The sequence below is a fragment of the Ilyonectria robusta genome, assembly GCF_021365365.1.
Source record: "Ilyonectria robusta strain PMI_751 chromosome Unknown BGZ61scaffold_12, whole genome shotgun sequence".
NCBI classification, from domain to species: Eukaryota; Fungi; Ascomycota; class Sordariomycetes; order Hypocreales; family Nectriaceae; genus Ilyonectria; species Ilyonectria robusta.
The window spans coordinates 855,032-871,933 of NW_025764446.1; the positions used below are offsets into that span (position 1 = coordinate 855,032).

A 16,902-nucleotide genomic window follows, 5' to 3' on the forward strand; every position below is an offset into this window, starting at 1 on the left:
TAGTGAATGCCGATCCCGTATACACGGCGTTCAGCCTTATGGCATTCAGCAATCTCCGGTATTGATGTCTACCTGCGTAGACATAGATCTCTTAAAAGACCTCGGGCTACCACCATCTCCTCCCACCCACAACAGCCGCAAGCCACCCGCAAGCTACATCAACATACATTACTGCTGATGTTAAACATGGCATCACCAAGCACAGACAAACAACGAGCAGAGCCTCAGCCAATTTTTACCGATGAAAAGGCGGACCGTGGTTCGTCTTCCCCGACCCTCTACGACGAGGACGAAAATGACAACGCAACAAGCCCGGTGGATACCGTGCCAAAAGATGGTGCCGAGGAATATGTGTCTGGGTGGAAGCTAATCAGCTTGATGATTTCCATTACGATGGCAGCGTTTCTGATGCTTTTGGACATGTCTATTATTACCACGGTATGATTGGCTTTTATTGCTTTTGGAGTGGTTGCTGACCTGCGATGTAGGCCATCCCTCGCATCACTGAACAGTTCCATTCGTTGGATGACATTGGCTGGTATGGTGCATCATACAATCTCGCTAGGTAAGTCTGCAACTCGGGAAATCCCTTCGGCCGCGCTAACAAATCGGAAGTGCTGCGCTTCAGCCTCTCTCTGGCAAGTTATATACCTACTTCAAGTCGAAGGCAAGACTACTCCAACTTTCCCTTGTTGAGGCAACTTGAGCTAACTAGATTCCTTACTCAGTGGCTTTTCTTGGGCTTCCTCTTTATATTTGAGGTTGGATGTCTTATTTGCGGAGTTGCAACCTCGTCTATCATGTTGATCATTGGCCGAACTGTTGCAGGAATGGGATCTTCCGGTATCCAGAATGGAGCGTTCACTATAATCGCTGCCTCGACGCCGCTGGAGAAGCGACCTGCTCTGGTGGGCGTGTTAATGGCTGGTGCTCAGCTTGGACTTGTTATCGGGCCGTTGGTTGGCGGAGCTCTGACGGAGTACACAACCTGGCGATGGTGTTTGTGACCCAACCTAACGTCGAAATAATTCAGCTTGCTAACTTCCACCTAGGCTTTTACATCAACCTCCCCATCGGAGCCCTGTGCACCGTCTTGATTCTGCTAGTCGATGTCCCCGATCGTGTCGTTCATACAGATGAGCCCATCATCAAGACTTTGAGGACAAAGCTCGATCTGACAGGCTTCGTCATCTTCGCCCCTTGCACCATCATGTTTCTCCTAGCCCTCCAGTGGGGCGGTCTCGACTACTCGTGGGATTCAGCGACAGTCATTGGACTATTCTGTGGCGGCGGTGCGACTCTCTTCATCTTCATTCTCTGGGAATACCGCGTTGGTGATGGCGCCATGATTCCTCTTCCTGTTGTTCGAAAGAGAGAAGTCTGGACTTCATGCTTAACCATGATGTTCCTCTTCACCTCTGTCTTCGTGGCCTCATACTACCTCCCCATCTATTTCCAGTCCGTCAAGGGGGATACGCCTTTCCAGAGCGGCGTCAACCTACTTCCCAGCATTCTCAGCCAGATCGTGGCTGCGGTCTTCATTGGTGTTATTGGTAGGTTTTATCCCACAATGTAGCTTTCTGCTGTTTTTATTTCTAACCAAATACAGCTCAAAAAGTAGGATACTATCTCCCGTTCGCCGTCATCAGCGCGGCGGTCCTCGCGATTGCAAGTGGTCTTCTCACGACCCTTTCGCCACACACATCAACCGCCAAGTGGGCAGGATTCCAGGTTCTCCTAGGATTTGGTCGAGGCATCGGAATGCAGATGCCCATAATCGCAATTCAAGCTTCCACGCCCCCTGCACTGACCTCCATTGCCACGGCGGTTCTTGTCTTTTCCCAGACCTTCGGAGGGGCGGTGTTTGTCTCCATCGCGAACGTCATTTTCAACAACAAACTCAAGGGTGAACTTACAGCTCGCCTTCCACACATTGATGCCAATATGATCATTGAGGCTGGTGCTACGGCGGTGGACAAGGTTGTATCGTCAAAGGATCTACCGGAGGCCCTGGCGGCCTATGCGAAGGGCGTAGATTTTGTATTCTACCTTTCCGTGGCCGCAGGGTGTGCCATGTTCCTGACCTCCTGGGGCATGGGGTGGAAGGATATTCGGAAGAAGGTACCTGTGAAAGAAGGCGATGCTTGAAGTTTCAGGTAATGGTATGTTGGGTTTTGCTCTCGGGCGGGTCTCATAGAGAAACAGTCATAAGGAATGTCCTCAAAGACGACAATGGCGTTGGGGTTTACGGAGAAAATCCGCGGGAAACTAAACATCTCAACTACATGTAATATAGGTAGATACACACATAGCTAGCGAGTGTCTCGAGGGAGAGGCATTCCCTGTTAATCCATCCCACTTCAGGATCTTTTGGTCGAGCCAGCTACACCACCCATCAGTATCTTCTACGAAATAAAATATGATTAATTTAGAAGGAAATAAAGAAACACATTTACTCGCTCATGAGCTTTGTCGTGATGCTTATTTTAGTTATGTTCATTCTCTTTTGAGATATGCAGTGATAGTCTCACGAACCTGCCAGACTCATGCCACATACAGCGATAGGGAACGTCTTATGTAGCAAGAGATATTTACAAATGAACAAGTCATGTTTCTAGTAGCTGCAAATATTCTTTACCGTGAGCGTGAAAAGTGGTACTCAATCCAAACATGTTAGTCGAAAATTCGATTGTCAAAGTAAAATTTGATGACGCTGGGCTATAGGGTAAGCAAATTCGTTCGAGATGATTCGTGAAGCACGTGCTGTGGAGTTTTCTGGTCGAATCAATTCAACTTAAGAACGATTCAAAATAGCTTCACCAATCACCGCATAAGAAGAATTCAACAATATCACTTTGGATACCTAGGATTATCCACTTCGAGATAATATGAATCGGCCTCGAAATCGCCAACAAAAACCTCCGCGGCAGAACCAACGTGGCCCGCCTCGTGGAGGCAGAGGCGCCCCATCAACTCCTCAGCAGGCTACCGGCACAGTTCCAACGGTCCAGCAAGTCGTACCCGGCGCGTGCGTCTTCATAATCCTAAAGGAAGACCAGCCAACAGGCGAGGAAACGAAGGGCATCGTGCAGGACCTCCTCACAAGGGGAAACCACCCGCGCGGAATCAAGGTGCGACTTCAGGATGGCCAGGTGGGACGGGTGCAGCGGATGGGCGAGGGGAGCGCACCTACGGCGAGAAGTGCTCCCGCAACGGCAGGGAGTGCTGGACCTGCGGCATCATCTTCGAGGTTTTCAAACAGGTATACGGATGTGAGGTACGACGAGGAATTTCCTGAGTGTCCGCCACCAAGGGGTTTGGCGGATTTCATGCCAGAGTTGGATTCGCCACCACGAGCTTCACCTGGAGGCGGAGATGTTGCGTCTAGTGTGGTGACGGTAAATTGTCCGTTCTGTGAAGAGTTTGAAGGAGACGAAGTCGCGACTACCCACCATATCGAACAGAAGCACTTGACGTGAGAGAATACGATGGACTGAAAGGCCAGCAACGACTATGTAGTTAAATCAGTTCTAAGCACGAGCTCTACGCCACGAATAGACCCAGTCCTGGACATGGGCATGGGCATGGGCGTGAGAGTCCACGATCAACGAGAATTGAAGGGGATGTTTTGGTACGAGTGTATATATTTTCATGATCGCACAATGAAGATGATGAATCCGAGGAATATTTTCATAGGGTCCTTTGAATGTGCAAGTGAGATCTCGAGGTGGTGTCAACATAGTAGATATGCACAATGGGCCAAAGAAGCAACGATGCAGGATGCAGGTGAGACAAGCAGGGATGTTTTGACGGAGTGTCGCCTAACTGCCAACCATGGATTCTGTACTCGGAAATGAGTAGGATATTTGAAAAAGACCCCCTTTGCTTTGCCATGTTTGTCTCAACAAGAAAATGACCCGAATTACGGTTGCATTGCCGAACAAACCTGGATTATAGCAACGCCCTGGTTGGATAACGGGTGCCACCGAGTTGTGCCTAGAATCAGGCTGCAAACAATGACCTGCAGCCAGACTTTCTGAGCTTGACCCCATAGTAATGTGAGACACCTCACTTCCACGATTTGCTCTCTTGCATCTTTAAGTACACACGAGGGATCGAACTGTTCTGAGTCTAGCATATCGGTTATGTCTGAATCACTCCCATATTGGCTGTTGCGACAGTGATTCAATGCCCTTTGTCACAACTCATCAACGGCCGCATTCATGGCTCTCACGCCCAGTGTGAGCGAGAGTGGACCTCTGCCGTAATTAATTAAGGTACACGCGGAGCGAGTGGTAGGTATTTTTGGCACTGGGGCTCTCTAGGCTGCCCCTTTTCGCATCCCCTAAAGCCACTGGCCCTGACACCTGGCTGCCAGCTGCTGACGACCGCGCACAGGCCACCTCAGCACTGGCGGAGCGGAAAATTGGTGGTGCCGGGGGCTGTCATTCGCTGGGGGCTGTCCCAAGCTCGGAACCAGCAGCCACTCGCCACTTAGCCCAGTGTCGGCCAGTGGAGTTTGGGCACTGTAGCACGTCCCACCAACACCTGTGGGAAGGAACGGAGCTGCCTGGGAGAAGGAAGGCGTGGAAGGCGGTACTGCACCACACAGTGGCAAGGTACGTACCTGCTTGCTGCACCTGCCCTGGTTGGGCCCAGTCGCAAACGGAACAGAACAGGTAACCCAAAAAGTAGCCTCCTTCTCCTTGCCAACAACATCGCCCTCTCCTCTCTCATCTCCCATCTCCCATCTCCACCTCCTCGACCGACGACATCGTCTGCTTGCCATCTGCAGCTCACGAATCGCGATACCCAGTCGTCAACCTCTACTCTCTTTCTATTCTCTCGATCCTTCTGCGCGCTCCGTTTTCGATTTCCTGCTGCTTCCGTTCAGCCCGTGCCACGCGGCGCATGGAAGCTTCCACCAAACAATCCTCTCCACGACCCCCGAACTCAATCACTGGTCGATCCGGGATTGACTCCGTCCTCCCATCTTCCTCCCTCCTCATCAGCTCCCGAGGCTAGCAGCATCGAGTTGACGACGGCCCATACTACCTGATTGTAGGCTATACCGGCGTCATGGCGCCTCTGCCCATCAAGTTCCAGGAGCTCGTCCAGCTCAGCAACGTGGGCGTGGACACTCAGAGCATCGGTTTCAACTCCTGCGTACGTCCCCGCCATCGCCCCATCGCGTTCTCATCCCCGACCGTGCGAAGAATCATCGAACTGACCTTCCCTAGACACTCGAGTCCGACTCGTACGTATGCATCCGAGAGAAGAAGAGCGAGGCGGCCCAGCCTGAGGTCGTCATCGTCGAGCTCAAGAATGGCAACAATGTGACACGCCGGCCAATCAAGGCCGACAGTGCTGTCATGCACTGGAACCGACAAGTCATTGCCCTCAAGGCCCAGTCGAGGACGCTCCAGATCTTCGACCTCGAGCAGAAGAAGAAGCTCAAGTCATGCACAATGAACGAAGATGTTCAGTTCTGGAAGTGGATTAGCGAGACCACCCTCGGTCTTGTCACCACCTCCAGCGTCTTCCACTGGGACGTGTACGATGCAGGGCAAGACGCTCCCGTCAAAGTCTTCGAGCGTAACGCCAACCTGAACGTTGGTCACCCCTACCCTAACTCCCTAACTCCCTAACCATTTCTAACCGTAAATGAAAACAGGGTTGCCAGATCATCAACTACCGAGTCAACTCCGATGGCAAGTGGATGGTTGTCGTTGGCATCTCATCGCAGCAAGGCCGCGTGGTCGGCGCCATGCAGCTGTACTCCAAGGACCGAGGAATCAGTCAGGCCATCGAGGGCCATGCCGCCGCCTTCGGCACTCTGCGATTGGAGGGCGCCCCCCAAGACACCAAGCTCTTCAGTTTCGCCGTGCGCACCGCCACCGGTGCCAAACTCCATATCGTTGAGGTTGACCACCCCGAATCGAACCCCGTCTTCCAGAAGAAGGCTGTTGATATGTTCTTCCCTCCTGAGGCGACGAACGACTTCCCTGTGGCTCTCCAAGTCTCACAGAAGTACGGTGTCATCTACATGGTCACCAAGTACGGCTTTATCCACCTCTACGACCTCGAGACCGCCTCGTGTATCTTCATGAACAGAATCTCGAGCGAAACCATCTTCACAACCTGCACCGACAACGACTCATCGGGCATCGTCGGGATCAACAGGAAGGGCCAAGTCCTCTTCGTCACCGTTGACGATACTAATGTCATCCCCTACCTGCTCCAGAACCCCGCCAACACCGAGATGGCCATCAAGATGGCTTCAAGAGCTGGTCTCCCCGGCGCCGATAACCTCTACGCACGACAGTTTGAACAGCTCTTCAACTCGGGTAGCTACCTGGAGGCTGCAAAGATCGCCGCCAACTCTCCCCGAGGCTTCTTGCGAACCGCCGAGACGATCGAGAAGTTCAAGCGCCTGCCTGCCCAACCTGGCCAGATGGCGTTTACCCTGCAATACTTCGGAATGCTCCTCGACAAGGGTGCACTGAACACGCATGAGACTCTCGAGTTGGCGCAGCCCGTTCTTCAGCAGAATCGAAAGCACCTGCTCGAGAAGTGGCTCAAGGAGGGCAAGCTGGATTGCTCTGAGCAACTCGGTGATTTGGTCCGCCCCTATGATGTCAACATGGCCCTCACCATCTACCTGAAGGCCAATGTTCCTCAGAAGGTTGTTGCTGGCTTTGCTGAGACTGGGCAATTCGACAAGATCCTTCCCTACTCGGCCCAGGCTGGTTACCAACCCGACTACATTCAGCTCCTGCAGCACATTATCCGTGTCAACCCCGAGAAGGGTGCGGAGTTCGCTACTGCTCTCGCTAATAGCGAGCAGGGTCCTCTGGTTGACTTTGAGCGCGTTTGTGACATCTTCCAAGCCCAAGGCATGGTCCAGCAGGCTACCGCCTTCCTGCTTGACGCCCTGAAGGAGAACAAGCCTGAGCACGCCCGCCTTCAGACCCGTCTCCTGGAGATGAACCTGATGCACGCCCCCCAGGTTGCTGAGGCTATTCTCGGCAACGAGATGTTCACCCACTTCGACAAGGGTCGCATTGCCCAGCTTTGCGAGCAGGCTGGTCTGGCCCAGAAGGCCTTGGAGTTGTACGAAGACCCCGAGGCCATTAAGCGCGTTGTTGTCAACATCCCAGGCACCACCAACTTCAACCCCGAATGGTTGACTACCTTCTTCGGCAAGCTGTCTGTCGAGCAGTCTCTTGACTGCCTTGATGCTATGATGAAGAGCAACATTCGCCAGAACCTGCAGTCCGTTGTCACCATTGCGACCAAGTACTCCGAGCTCCTCGGCGCTGTTCGTCTGATTGACCTCTTCGAGAAGTACAAGACTGCTGAGGGTCTCTTCTACTACCTTGGCAGCGTTGTGAATCTTTCTGAGGATCCCGATGTTCATTTCAAGTACATCGAAGCTGCCACCAAGATGGGTCAGTTCAACGAGGTCGAGCGAATCTGCCGCGATAGCAACGCGTACAACCCCGAGAAGGTGAAGAACTTCCTGAAGGAGGCTAAGCTGCCCGAGCAACTCCCTCTCATCATCGTCTGCGACCGATTTAACTTTGTCCACGACTTGATCCTCTTCCTCTACCAAAACCAGCAGTTCCAGGCCATTGAGTCATACGTTCAGCGTGTTAACCCATCTCGAACGCCTGCTGTGATTGGTGGTCTGCTTGATGTTGACTGCGATGAGAACATCATCAAGCAGCTCCTCAGCACTGTCAACGCCCAGGAGATTAGCATCGATCAGCTCGTCTCTGAGGTTGAGTCCAGAAACCGCCTCAAGCTCCTCCTGCCCTTCCTCGAGGCTACACTCCAGGCTGGCAACCAGCAGCAGGCTGTGTTTAATGCTCTTGCCAAGATCTACATCGACTCCAACAACAACCCCGAGAAGTTCCTCAAGGAGAACGACCAGTACGATACCCTGGCTGTGGGTAAGTACTGCGAGAAGCGCGACCCCAACCTCGCCTACATCGCCTACTCCAAGGGCCAGAATGACTTGGAGCTCGTCAACATCACCAACGAGAACTCCATGTACCGAGCCCAGGCCCGGTACCTCTTGGAGCGTTCTGATTCAGAGCTGTGGCACTTCGTCCTAAGCGAAAACAACATCCACCGCCGCTCTGTTGTCGATCAGGTCACTGCGACCGCTGTGCCCGAGTCCACTGACCCCGCCAAGGTTTCGGTTGCCGTCTCTGCCTTCCTCGAGAATGATCTGCCCTTGGAGCTTATTGAGCTCCTCGAGAAGATCGTCCTGGAGCCCTCACCCTTCAGTGACAACCAGAACTTGCAGAACCTACTTATGTTCACTGCCGCCAAGGCCGATAAGGGTCGTGTTATGGACTACATCCACAAGCTCGAGGGGTACAACGCCGACGACATTGCCACCTCCTGCATCGAGGTCGGTCTGTTCGAGGAGGCCTTCGAGATCTACAAGAAGGCTGATAACAAGTCTGCTGCTGCTGATGTCCTGATCGAGAACGTCGTCAGCATCGATCGTGCCCAAGCTTATGCTGAGGAAGTCGACCTTCCCGAGGTGTGGAGCAAGGTTGCCAAGGCCCAGCTTGATGGTCTCCGCGTCTCCGACGCCATCGAGTCGTACATCAAGGCGGAAGATCCTACCAACTACCTGGAGGTTATCGAGACTGCCACCCACGCTGGCAAGAACGAGGATCTCGTCAAGTTCCTTCGCATGTCCCGTAAGACTCTCCGAGAGCCTGCTATTGATACTGGTCTCGCCTTCTGCTTCGCTCGCTTGGACCAGCTCTCCGAGCTCGAGGACTTCCTCCGAGCAACCAACGTTGCTAACATCGAGGAGTCTGGTGACAAGGCCTATGAGGAGGGTCTGTACGAGGCGTCTAAGATCTTCTACACCAGCGTTTCCAACTGGGCGAAGCTTGCTACCACCCTCGTCCACCTCAGTGATTACCAGGCTGCCGTTGACTGTGCTCGCAAGGCCAACAATATCAAGGTGTGGAAGCAGGTCCACGAGGCCTGTGTCGAGAAGAAGGAGTTCCGTCTGGCTCAGATCTGCGGTCTCAACCTGATTGTTGATGCCGAGCAGCTCCAGACCCTCGTCAAGGAGTATGAGCGCAACGGCTACTTTGATGAGCTTATTAGCCTTCTCGAGCAGGGTCTCGGCCTTGAGCGTGCCCACATGGGTATGTTCACTGAGCTGGGCATTGCTCTTGCCAAGTACCACCCTGATCGTCTCATGGAGCATATCAAGATCTTCTGGTCCCGAATGAACATGCCCAAGATGATTCGTGCCTGCGAGGAGGCTAACCTGTGGCCTGAGCTGGTGTTCTGCTACTACCACTACGACGAGTTCGACAACGCGGCCCTTGCCGTTATCGAGCGACCTGAGAACTCTTGGGACCACCAGCAGTTCAAGGAGATCGTGGTCAAGGTTGCTAACCTGGAGATCTACTACCGTGCTATCAAGTTCTACGTCGAGCAACACCCGTCATTGCTCACTGACCTGTTGGCGACCCTTACTTCCCGTATCGACGTCAACCGCGTTGTGAAGATCTTCCAGAAGAACGATGACTTGCCTCTCATCAAGCCCTTCCTTCTCAATGTCCAGTCGCAGAACAAGCGCATTGTGAACGAGGCTGTCAACGACCTACTCATCGAGGAGGAGGATTACAAGACACTTCGCGATTCCGTGCAAAACTACGACAACTACGATGCTGTCGAGCTCGCGGCTCGCCTCGAGAAGCATGATTTGATCTTCTTCCGGCAGATTGCTGCCAATATCTACCGCAAGAACAAGCGCTGGGAGAAGTCGATTGCCCTGTCTAAGCAGGACAAACTTTACAAGGATGCCATTGAGACTTCTGCGTTGTCTGCCAAGATTGATGTTGTCAGCGATCTTCTTCAATACGTGAGTTTTACCAATTTCTTTCCGATGTCCATCGTTAACATAATCCCAGTTCGTCGATATTGGCCACCGTGAATGCTATACTGGCATGCTCTACGCCTGCAACGAGCTCATTCGCCCTGACCTCGTTCTCGAGCTCTCATGGCGTAACGGCCTAATGGACTTCTCCATGCCTTACATGATCAACTTGTTGTGCCAGCAGACCAAGGAGCTTGCTACTCTCAAGGCCGATAACGAGACGCGCAAGTCCAAGGAGAAGGAGCAGGAGAAGACCGAAGACAACACCCCCATCCTCGGTGCCTCTCGCCTGATGATCACAGCTGGTCCTCCCGGTAGCAGCCCGTCGCCGGGACCATATGGGCAGACCAACGGCTTCGCACCGCAGCCCACCGGCTACGGCTACTAGATGCAGGTACCGGTGTGGAGCTGGTTTCCGGTCTATTTGCCGGCTTGGGCACATGGCGCCGAGCGACACACTGGATTGAAGGATATGGGACCCCGGACTCCATCGCCTCCTGCTCGATCCGAGGAGGATTCAGGGATTGCTTTGGACTCCTGACCCTGTAATCATAGTTTGCCCCTACCGCGCGAGAGACGTGGGTAGTGGTGTGAGGGGATGGGTTTGTGAGAGATGTGCTTGGACTCAGGATCTTGCGGGTAGACTTGACGATGACGTTTCAGATCAATCTCGCGGCCGGGAATACCCAACCCGTGCCGTTGTATGTGTATGATAGTACATCAATTTCTCGATTGTTTTGTTATACCTATTTGTTTAACTCAGAACGCCGTGATTCCCATTTGCAAAACTCCCAATGACTATGGCATTATATCCAAGTGGTTTATCCTGAGCTGGATAGTTGAGAACCGAGGGTTCGAAATGAAACATAATAAAAACACGCCGTCCGTCTACCCGTACACCTAAGCCATCCTTCCCTCAAAAGCCTCACGCTTCTCCTTATCAGTGTTGGGCTTGGGATCTGTGATCTTCAGCCACTCGCCATTGAAGGCGTTGATGAGCCAATTTCGCAATTCTAAGGAGTGCCATGTTAATTTACGTTCAATCTAGAAATATCGATTAGGTCAAGGGGCAACTCACTGTCATAGACGATGCGGTTGGCGCCGTGGAAGTAGATGCTGTGGTCACTGTCAGGGAAGACGTGGACATCATAGTTCTCGACGCCAGCGAGATCGAGCTCGTCGAGGAGAGTGAGCGAATTCTGGAAGTGGACATTGTCGTCGGCGACGCCGTGCATGAGGAGGAAGCGCTTGTTGGAGCCGAGGGCGGTGGCGTTGGAGATTCGGGAGGCGTCGTAGCCATCTGGGTTCTCCTGGGGGGTCCGCATATATCGCTCCGTGTAGATACTATCATAGAAGCGCCAGTCGGTGACGGGGGCGACGGCCATGCCGTACGAAAAGGTGCGACCGGCGTCCTGCTCAAGCGTCTTGAGCGTCTCGAAGCCACCGTAAGACCAGCCCCAGATGGCGAGGCGTTCGGCATCGACGTAGGAGCGGGAGGCGAATGCGGCGGCTGCAGCGATGTGGTCTTGTGCTTCCAGGACGCCGAGCTGGTTCCGGACACCAACGCGGAATTTGCGTCCCTTGAAGCCAGTTCCGCGCGGGTCAACGGTCACGACGATGTAACCAAGAGCACCGGCGATGTAGGCCTGGAAGTCGACGGCAAACTTCTTGGTCACGGACTGGGAACCGGGGCCTGAGTACTGCTGGAACAAAACGGGATACTTCTTCCGCTCGGTGAAGTGCGTTGGCCGGCGCTCGACATAGTTGACCTCGACACCGTTACCGAGGTCTAGAGTGCCGTACTTGAGGATGGGGAGCTCATGTCGGCGGGCGCGTTCGGACAGCTCCCAGTTCTCCTCGAGCATGTGGCTGTAAGCGACTGGGCTCGAGGGAGTAGAGACGACCTTCTGGAAGGGGACCTTGGGCCCGCGGTACGAGAGGAGGACGAAGCCAGCTCCGGACGAGAAAGAGGCGCCGTAGTAGGCTTCCTTGGAAATGTCAGTCAGGGGCTTGAGATCGGTGCCATCGAGCTTGACAGAGTAGACGTGGCGCTGGATAGATGACTCCTTAGCGGCGACGAAGTAAACGAGGTTGTTGACGAGGTCGACAGCCGATGGGGCATCATCGACCTCCCAATTGCCGGAGGTGAGCATGATGGGATCCGGGTTGTCGAGAGGTGTGAAGTATCCAATGTGTTCGTAGCCTTCGTGGATGACGGTGTCGACATAGCCGTCATGCTCGCGGCCCTTGGCTGCATCGGCAGGGATGTACGTCATCTTGTGGGAAATCTCAAACCAGCCACCATCAATCTCGTCAACGTTGATGGTGTTTAGCGTCTTGGACTTGCGAGTCTTGAGGTCTATGAGGACAACCTTGAGAATATCACTGACGCGATTCGTCTCCTTAACGATGACCTTGTCGCCGGTCCACATGATGTTGTTGATGATGCGGTTATCATCTTTGAAGGCGTCCTCGACCGCGACGGAGAAGACGTCTCCCTTCTCAACATCGTAGAACTGCAGGTCGACGACAGGGTTGTGAGCACCGGCCTTGGGGTATTTGATCTGTTGAACCTCGGGGTAATTCTCCTCGCCCTCGGCGGGCTCCTTGCCGCTGGGGCGATTTACAAAGAACTGGACGGGATACTCGGGGACGCCCGTCTCGTTGGTCCGGAGGAAGGACACGTACTTGCCGTCCTCGGACCACCAGGTGGCGCTGCGATCGCCAAATACCTCTTCCTCATAAACCCAGTCAGGGATTCCGTAGAAGTACTCTGGACCACCATCCGACGTGACTTGCACGACATCCTTTTTGCCAGTTAGGCGTCGGATGTAAAGGTTGTTTTCCTGGGTGAAAGAGACGGCATCACTTTGGGGACTCCAGCTAGCCAGCTGCACCTTGGCATCGACATCGAGAGGGACCAGAGGCTCGGCGGTCTGAGACTCGACGTCAAAGATGAAGTATGTGGCAGTGAAGGAGTGGCGCCAGTTCTTCTCTCGATTGATGCCAATCAGGACTTTAGTGAGATCGGGACTGGGCCCAGTCCAGGCAGGAGTATATTGTTTGCCACCGTACTGAAAGTAGGGTTGTTGCATGAGGGTGCGTGCCTTGTTAATCGTTGTGCTCGCATCTCCAGTGGTCATGGTGTCTTTCTGTGTGCGAACATCCTCAACAACCATGTAGTCCTTTCCGGGGGCGGCTACTTCGAGCATCAGACCATCTTCACCGTCCGGGCCAGCAAGCCAACTGACGCTGTGGGAGCTGGGAGTCCAGAAACCGTTGAAGAGCTGGTCCATCTGGAGAGACTTGCCGGAGCCTCGCGAGTCGGCATCGGGGTCGTGCTCGGTGTCGCTCTCGTGATGGTATGAACCCTTTGCAACGAAGATGCCCAGGCCGGCGAACCATCCGCCGACGAAGACGACAGCAACGATGATGAGAAGGCGCCGCAGGCCCTTATCCATCGGCTTGCGATGGAGAGCAGCGCCAGGTCCGAGAAAGGGCCCGGTTTCGAGATCGTCGGCGTCCTCTCTCATCGGATCATCGTCATCGAGGGCTCGGGAATCATTGTGCTTCTCAGAATCCTTCTCGGACTTCTCATGCAATCGATCAAAGACGAGGCTCGTGGTCGAGACGGAGGAGAGCGAGTCGTGCGAGTAGCGGGGTGCGCCATCGGAGTTGGATGTCGTGGAGTCCATTGCGGTGCCTGTTCGTTCCTAGGAAGTGAATGTAGAGTGGAAGCCAGCTACCAGCAAGGGTTCTGGCGCATGTTGTTGAATGAAGCGAGTGACGATTGCGGCGGAGAGAATGGATCCAAGCTCAGGTTCGGCCTAGCAAAGAGACAGTTGAGGCCTGTTTCGGGTGGTCAACAGAAGCCGCCTGGTCGATGCGGCGGGAATGGAATGCAAGGGGCCGGAGAGTGACAAACCGATGGGAGCTTGAATAGAGCTCTGATGACATAAGCCCCAGCCACATGTCACATCACATGTCACATGTCCCGATTCGACGTACCCCAGAGTGGGTGACGTACCTACGACGTACCTGCTCAAGAGGCACTTGACAGCCCCATCTCAGATTCTCAGATGGGATAGGCCTTCTCCATAACTTAACTTATTTGATGAATGCACTTATAATAAATTCAGGATCGCTGACAGGATTGAAATCTTATATATTAAGGCTGCAATGCGGTAATTCACCATGATTTCTACGGAGAAACGAGTTTCACTACTTTGGGCCCGTAATGCCGTGGCATACACTCGAAATTGGAAATCTCGTGATCTGCTAGACATAACCTCAGGCAACACACACTCTCCAGCCGAGGAATCCAAAAAAACAACCTCCATATAAGAAACACTAATACTCAAACTTAAACCATATATTCAAACCATATCACCCCAGTTACCGAGATATCCTACTCAAGTATTACTCAAGCATGTGGTGGTCAGTGTTCGTGGCACCATTGCCTCCTAGGTCAGGAGCTGAGTTGCCTCAACATTGGCTCCCTCGATTTTCTCGACGACACAAGCAGTGCCATACGCGGTAGTCTGAGCAAAGCCGCCCAGGTCGGCAGCGTCGAACCGTAAAGCGATGACAGCGTTGCCGCCCCTGTTGCGCGTCTCCTCGACAAGACGGCTCACGGACTCGTTGCGACAGTTGTAGAGCATGGAGGTGAACCAGCTCAGTTCACCACCAGCCATACTCTTGATAACCATGGTGATGCCGGCGGCGATGTTCCGGGAGCGAACGGTGATGCCATAGACGGCACCGAGGACCTTGGTGACACGATATCCGGGCAGATCGTTCATGGCTGAGCTCAGAGTTAACACCATGCCCTCTAGAAAGGTAGTAGGGATGACATACTGGTGGTTATAATACCGCCAGTTTCGCTGAAGCAATGGAGATCAGAGACATGTGGAGGAATATGAGCCACATCGGGGCTCTCCTTGTTCTCCTTGTTCTCCTTATCCTTGTTGGAAGTTCCGAATACCATATTGTGCGGTTACTGGCGCCTTGGGTGATGCACTGATATATTGTATGGCGTGTTGAGGGCGTGGATGGATGTTGGGTGTGGTGTAAGTGAGTATCCTGAGCACGTGCTGTGTGGAGGTAGCTTATGTTTTGGTGTTTCCTGAGAAAAGCAGGAGAGGGAAGGCCTTTAAATAATACCAACTCGGATGTCATGAACCCAAAAGGCATCTTGAGAAGATGCGGCCTAAAAACTGCGTTACATGTTGCATGCAGATCATCATGCCTCCTCCGAGTCAATGGACTGGAGCTAATCTCGCATTCCTCGCGTATTCGTCGTATCTGCCGTGATGGTGTGGCTGGTGACCCGTAGTGCGCTGCCATGCGCTGTAATGCAGAGAGCCCAGCGAGGCCATTTGCCAGGTCGACGCTAGAAGGGCCGCCATTAGTGGGCTGTGGCCCTGGAAATAATCCGGCGCCGACTATTGCCCATCCAGTCCCCAGTTCAGGGCGAATTGGTTCGGCTTGGAGATGCCGAGGTGGCTGTGTTTCTGCGTTTTGCTGCTTCATCTGCCTCCTTGTAAGGCTGCTTTGGCGGGCTTTTCTGCCATGGCGCTCTCCAGCCTCAGTCCGCGGGCCGCAGCCTGTCTCGCGATCGGATGCGATTCGCTGGGGCATGGACACGGTATTTACGTAGTCGAATATCCCGCCACCTAGTATCGCCAAGCCACCCCATACTTCATAGTGGGATCACATGGCTTCTTCGGTCTTGGAGGTGGTGAGGGTCTCACCTATACGTACGAGACCGGCTACGATCCGGGCTCTTTGCCTTTGAGATGAGCTGTGACTAACTGTTCGCGATGGGAGATGATAGCTGTCTTAGGGCGTTGATCTTGCAAGATTGGCTGTTTCTGCAATAATCATCTACATGGAACAAATATTGGGAATTGATTTATTTTGACCGGGTTATTCTCAGTATATCAACTCGGATGACCAGCCAAAGTGGATATGTCCACGACACTATCGCCAACTTCGCTCAACCCACCTATGATGAAATTTCAACAACGGAACTCCATCAACAAGTGTAATTGGTTTAGTGGTAAAATTCTCTGTTGCCATTCGAGCAAGGCCGGGTAGGTGCGGCCACGCCTGTCGCACGCCGTGAACCTGCCTCCTGGTCAAAGTTACCTCCACGGAGAACGCATTTAACTTTCGCCGGGTCTCGAAAAGACTCAAAGTTCCTCCCTAGAACCTCAGAGCTTGGTGTTTGATATACAATCCATCGTTCTCGGAAACTGATATCTTTTTGCTGTTCATTCTTTTTTACCTAGGCTTGTCACAGGTCGTGAATGGCAACACTCATGTTTAAGGGAGCTTTCAAGCCAGAAGTAATTATTCTAAAAATACATGCATTCGGAACTGGCAGTCTTGGCCATTCAGGGAGAATGAGGAGAAGCCACATGGGAATGGTAACAGAGTGAGAGAAAACGCCAACACCCTTCTCTCCAGGTTGACTCAAAGCCTTCTACCCCCCATTGCTAATCTTCTTTCTTTCTACATTTTGTTTGTCTTATGGGTTCATAGGTGACTCGTAGCCGGTTTGATTACTAGAAAAACAAAGACATGGAAACATTATGACCTGCACTGAGCCGACCTAAATCGTAATTGACATGGTGGGGATGATTCAACACAACCCCAGCCATGGGCTTGCACCCAGGCAAAAGGTTGGAGTTGGCCCAAATTAGTATAAAAGAGCTAGAATGGTGAAGAAATTCTCTTCTCTCAGGTTCACCAACTATATCATTGTGGAAAACCAACAACTGCGTGAGGGCCTGCAACTTGGCAGTGACTGCATTTTTGAGCGTTAATGTTTGTTTACGTGTTTGCAACATGTTTCTCTGAGCCAACACATTTTCTGCAGGAGGCCTGAGGCCTAAGAGATCTGGAGCCTAATCAAATCTTTCTCACCTTGCACTCAGCATTCTTTTCACTATTCTGTCAGCTGACACCTAACCAAC

The 16,902-nt window shown here is 52.9% G+C and overlaps 4 protein-coding genes across 4 annotated transcripts; 2 read left to right on the forward strand and 2 right to left on the reverse strand.

Annotated features, from left to right (window-relative positions):
- Positions 1-186: 186 nt before the first annotated feature.
- On the forward strand, positions 187-3,479 carry BGZ61DRAFT_494827 (major facilitator superfamily domain-containing protein; the record flags this gene model as incomplete). Its single annotated transcript, XM_046250803.1, has 8 exons — positions 187-438; positions 489-565; positions 616-667; positions 729-999; positions 1,053-1,557; positions 1,650-1,971; positions 2,008-2,121; positions 2,868-3,479. 8 exons carry the CDS (start codon positions 187-189, stop codon positions 3,477-3,479), a joined length of 2,205 nt encoding a protein of 734 aa, XP_046103304.1.
- A 1,600-nt stretch (positions 3,480-5,079) lies between these two features.
- Positions 5,080-10,310, forward strand: BGZ61DRAFT_354192 (uncharacterized protein; the record flags this gene model as incomplete). The annotated part of the gene is made up of 4 exons (XM_046240594.1): positions 5,080-5,166; positions 5,241-5,612; positions 5,675-9,907; positions 9,957-10,310. 4 exons carry the CDS (start codon positions 5,080-5,082, stop codon positions 10,308-10,310), a joined length of 5,046 nt encoding a protein of 1,681 aa, XP_046103305.1.
- Positions 10,311-10,666: 356 nt separating this feature from the next.
- BGZ61DRAFT_422362 (putative dipeptidyl-aminopeptidase B) lies at positions 10,667-13,823 on the reverse strand. Its single transcript, XM_046243528.1, has 2 exons — positions 11,001-13,823; positions 10,667-10,935 (listed from the first exon to the last, which is right to left on the reverse strand). The coding sequence occupies exons 1-2, from the start codon at positions 13,615-13,617 to the stop codon at positions 10,823-10,825; spliced, it is 2,730 nt and encodes a 909-aa protein (XP_046103306.1). The 5' UTR covers positions 13,618-13,823; the 3' UTR covers positions 10,667-10,822.
- A 247-nt stretch (positions 13,824-14,070) lies between these two features.
- BGZ61DRAFT_589335 (uncharacterized protein) lies at positions 14,071-15,149 on the reverse strand. Its single transcript, XM_046256572.1, has 2 exons — positions 14,780-15,149; positions 14,071-14,726 (listed from the first exon to the last, which is right to left on the reverse strand). The coding sequence occupies exons 1-2, from the start codon at positions 14,907-14,909 to the stop codon at positions 14,386-14,388; spliced, it is 471 nt and encodes a 156-aa protein (XP_046103307.1). The 5' UTR covers positions 14,910-15,149; the 3' UTR covers positions 14,071-14,385.
- Between the last annotated feature and the right edge of the window lie 1,753 nt (positions 15,150-16,902).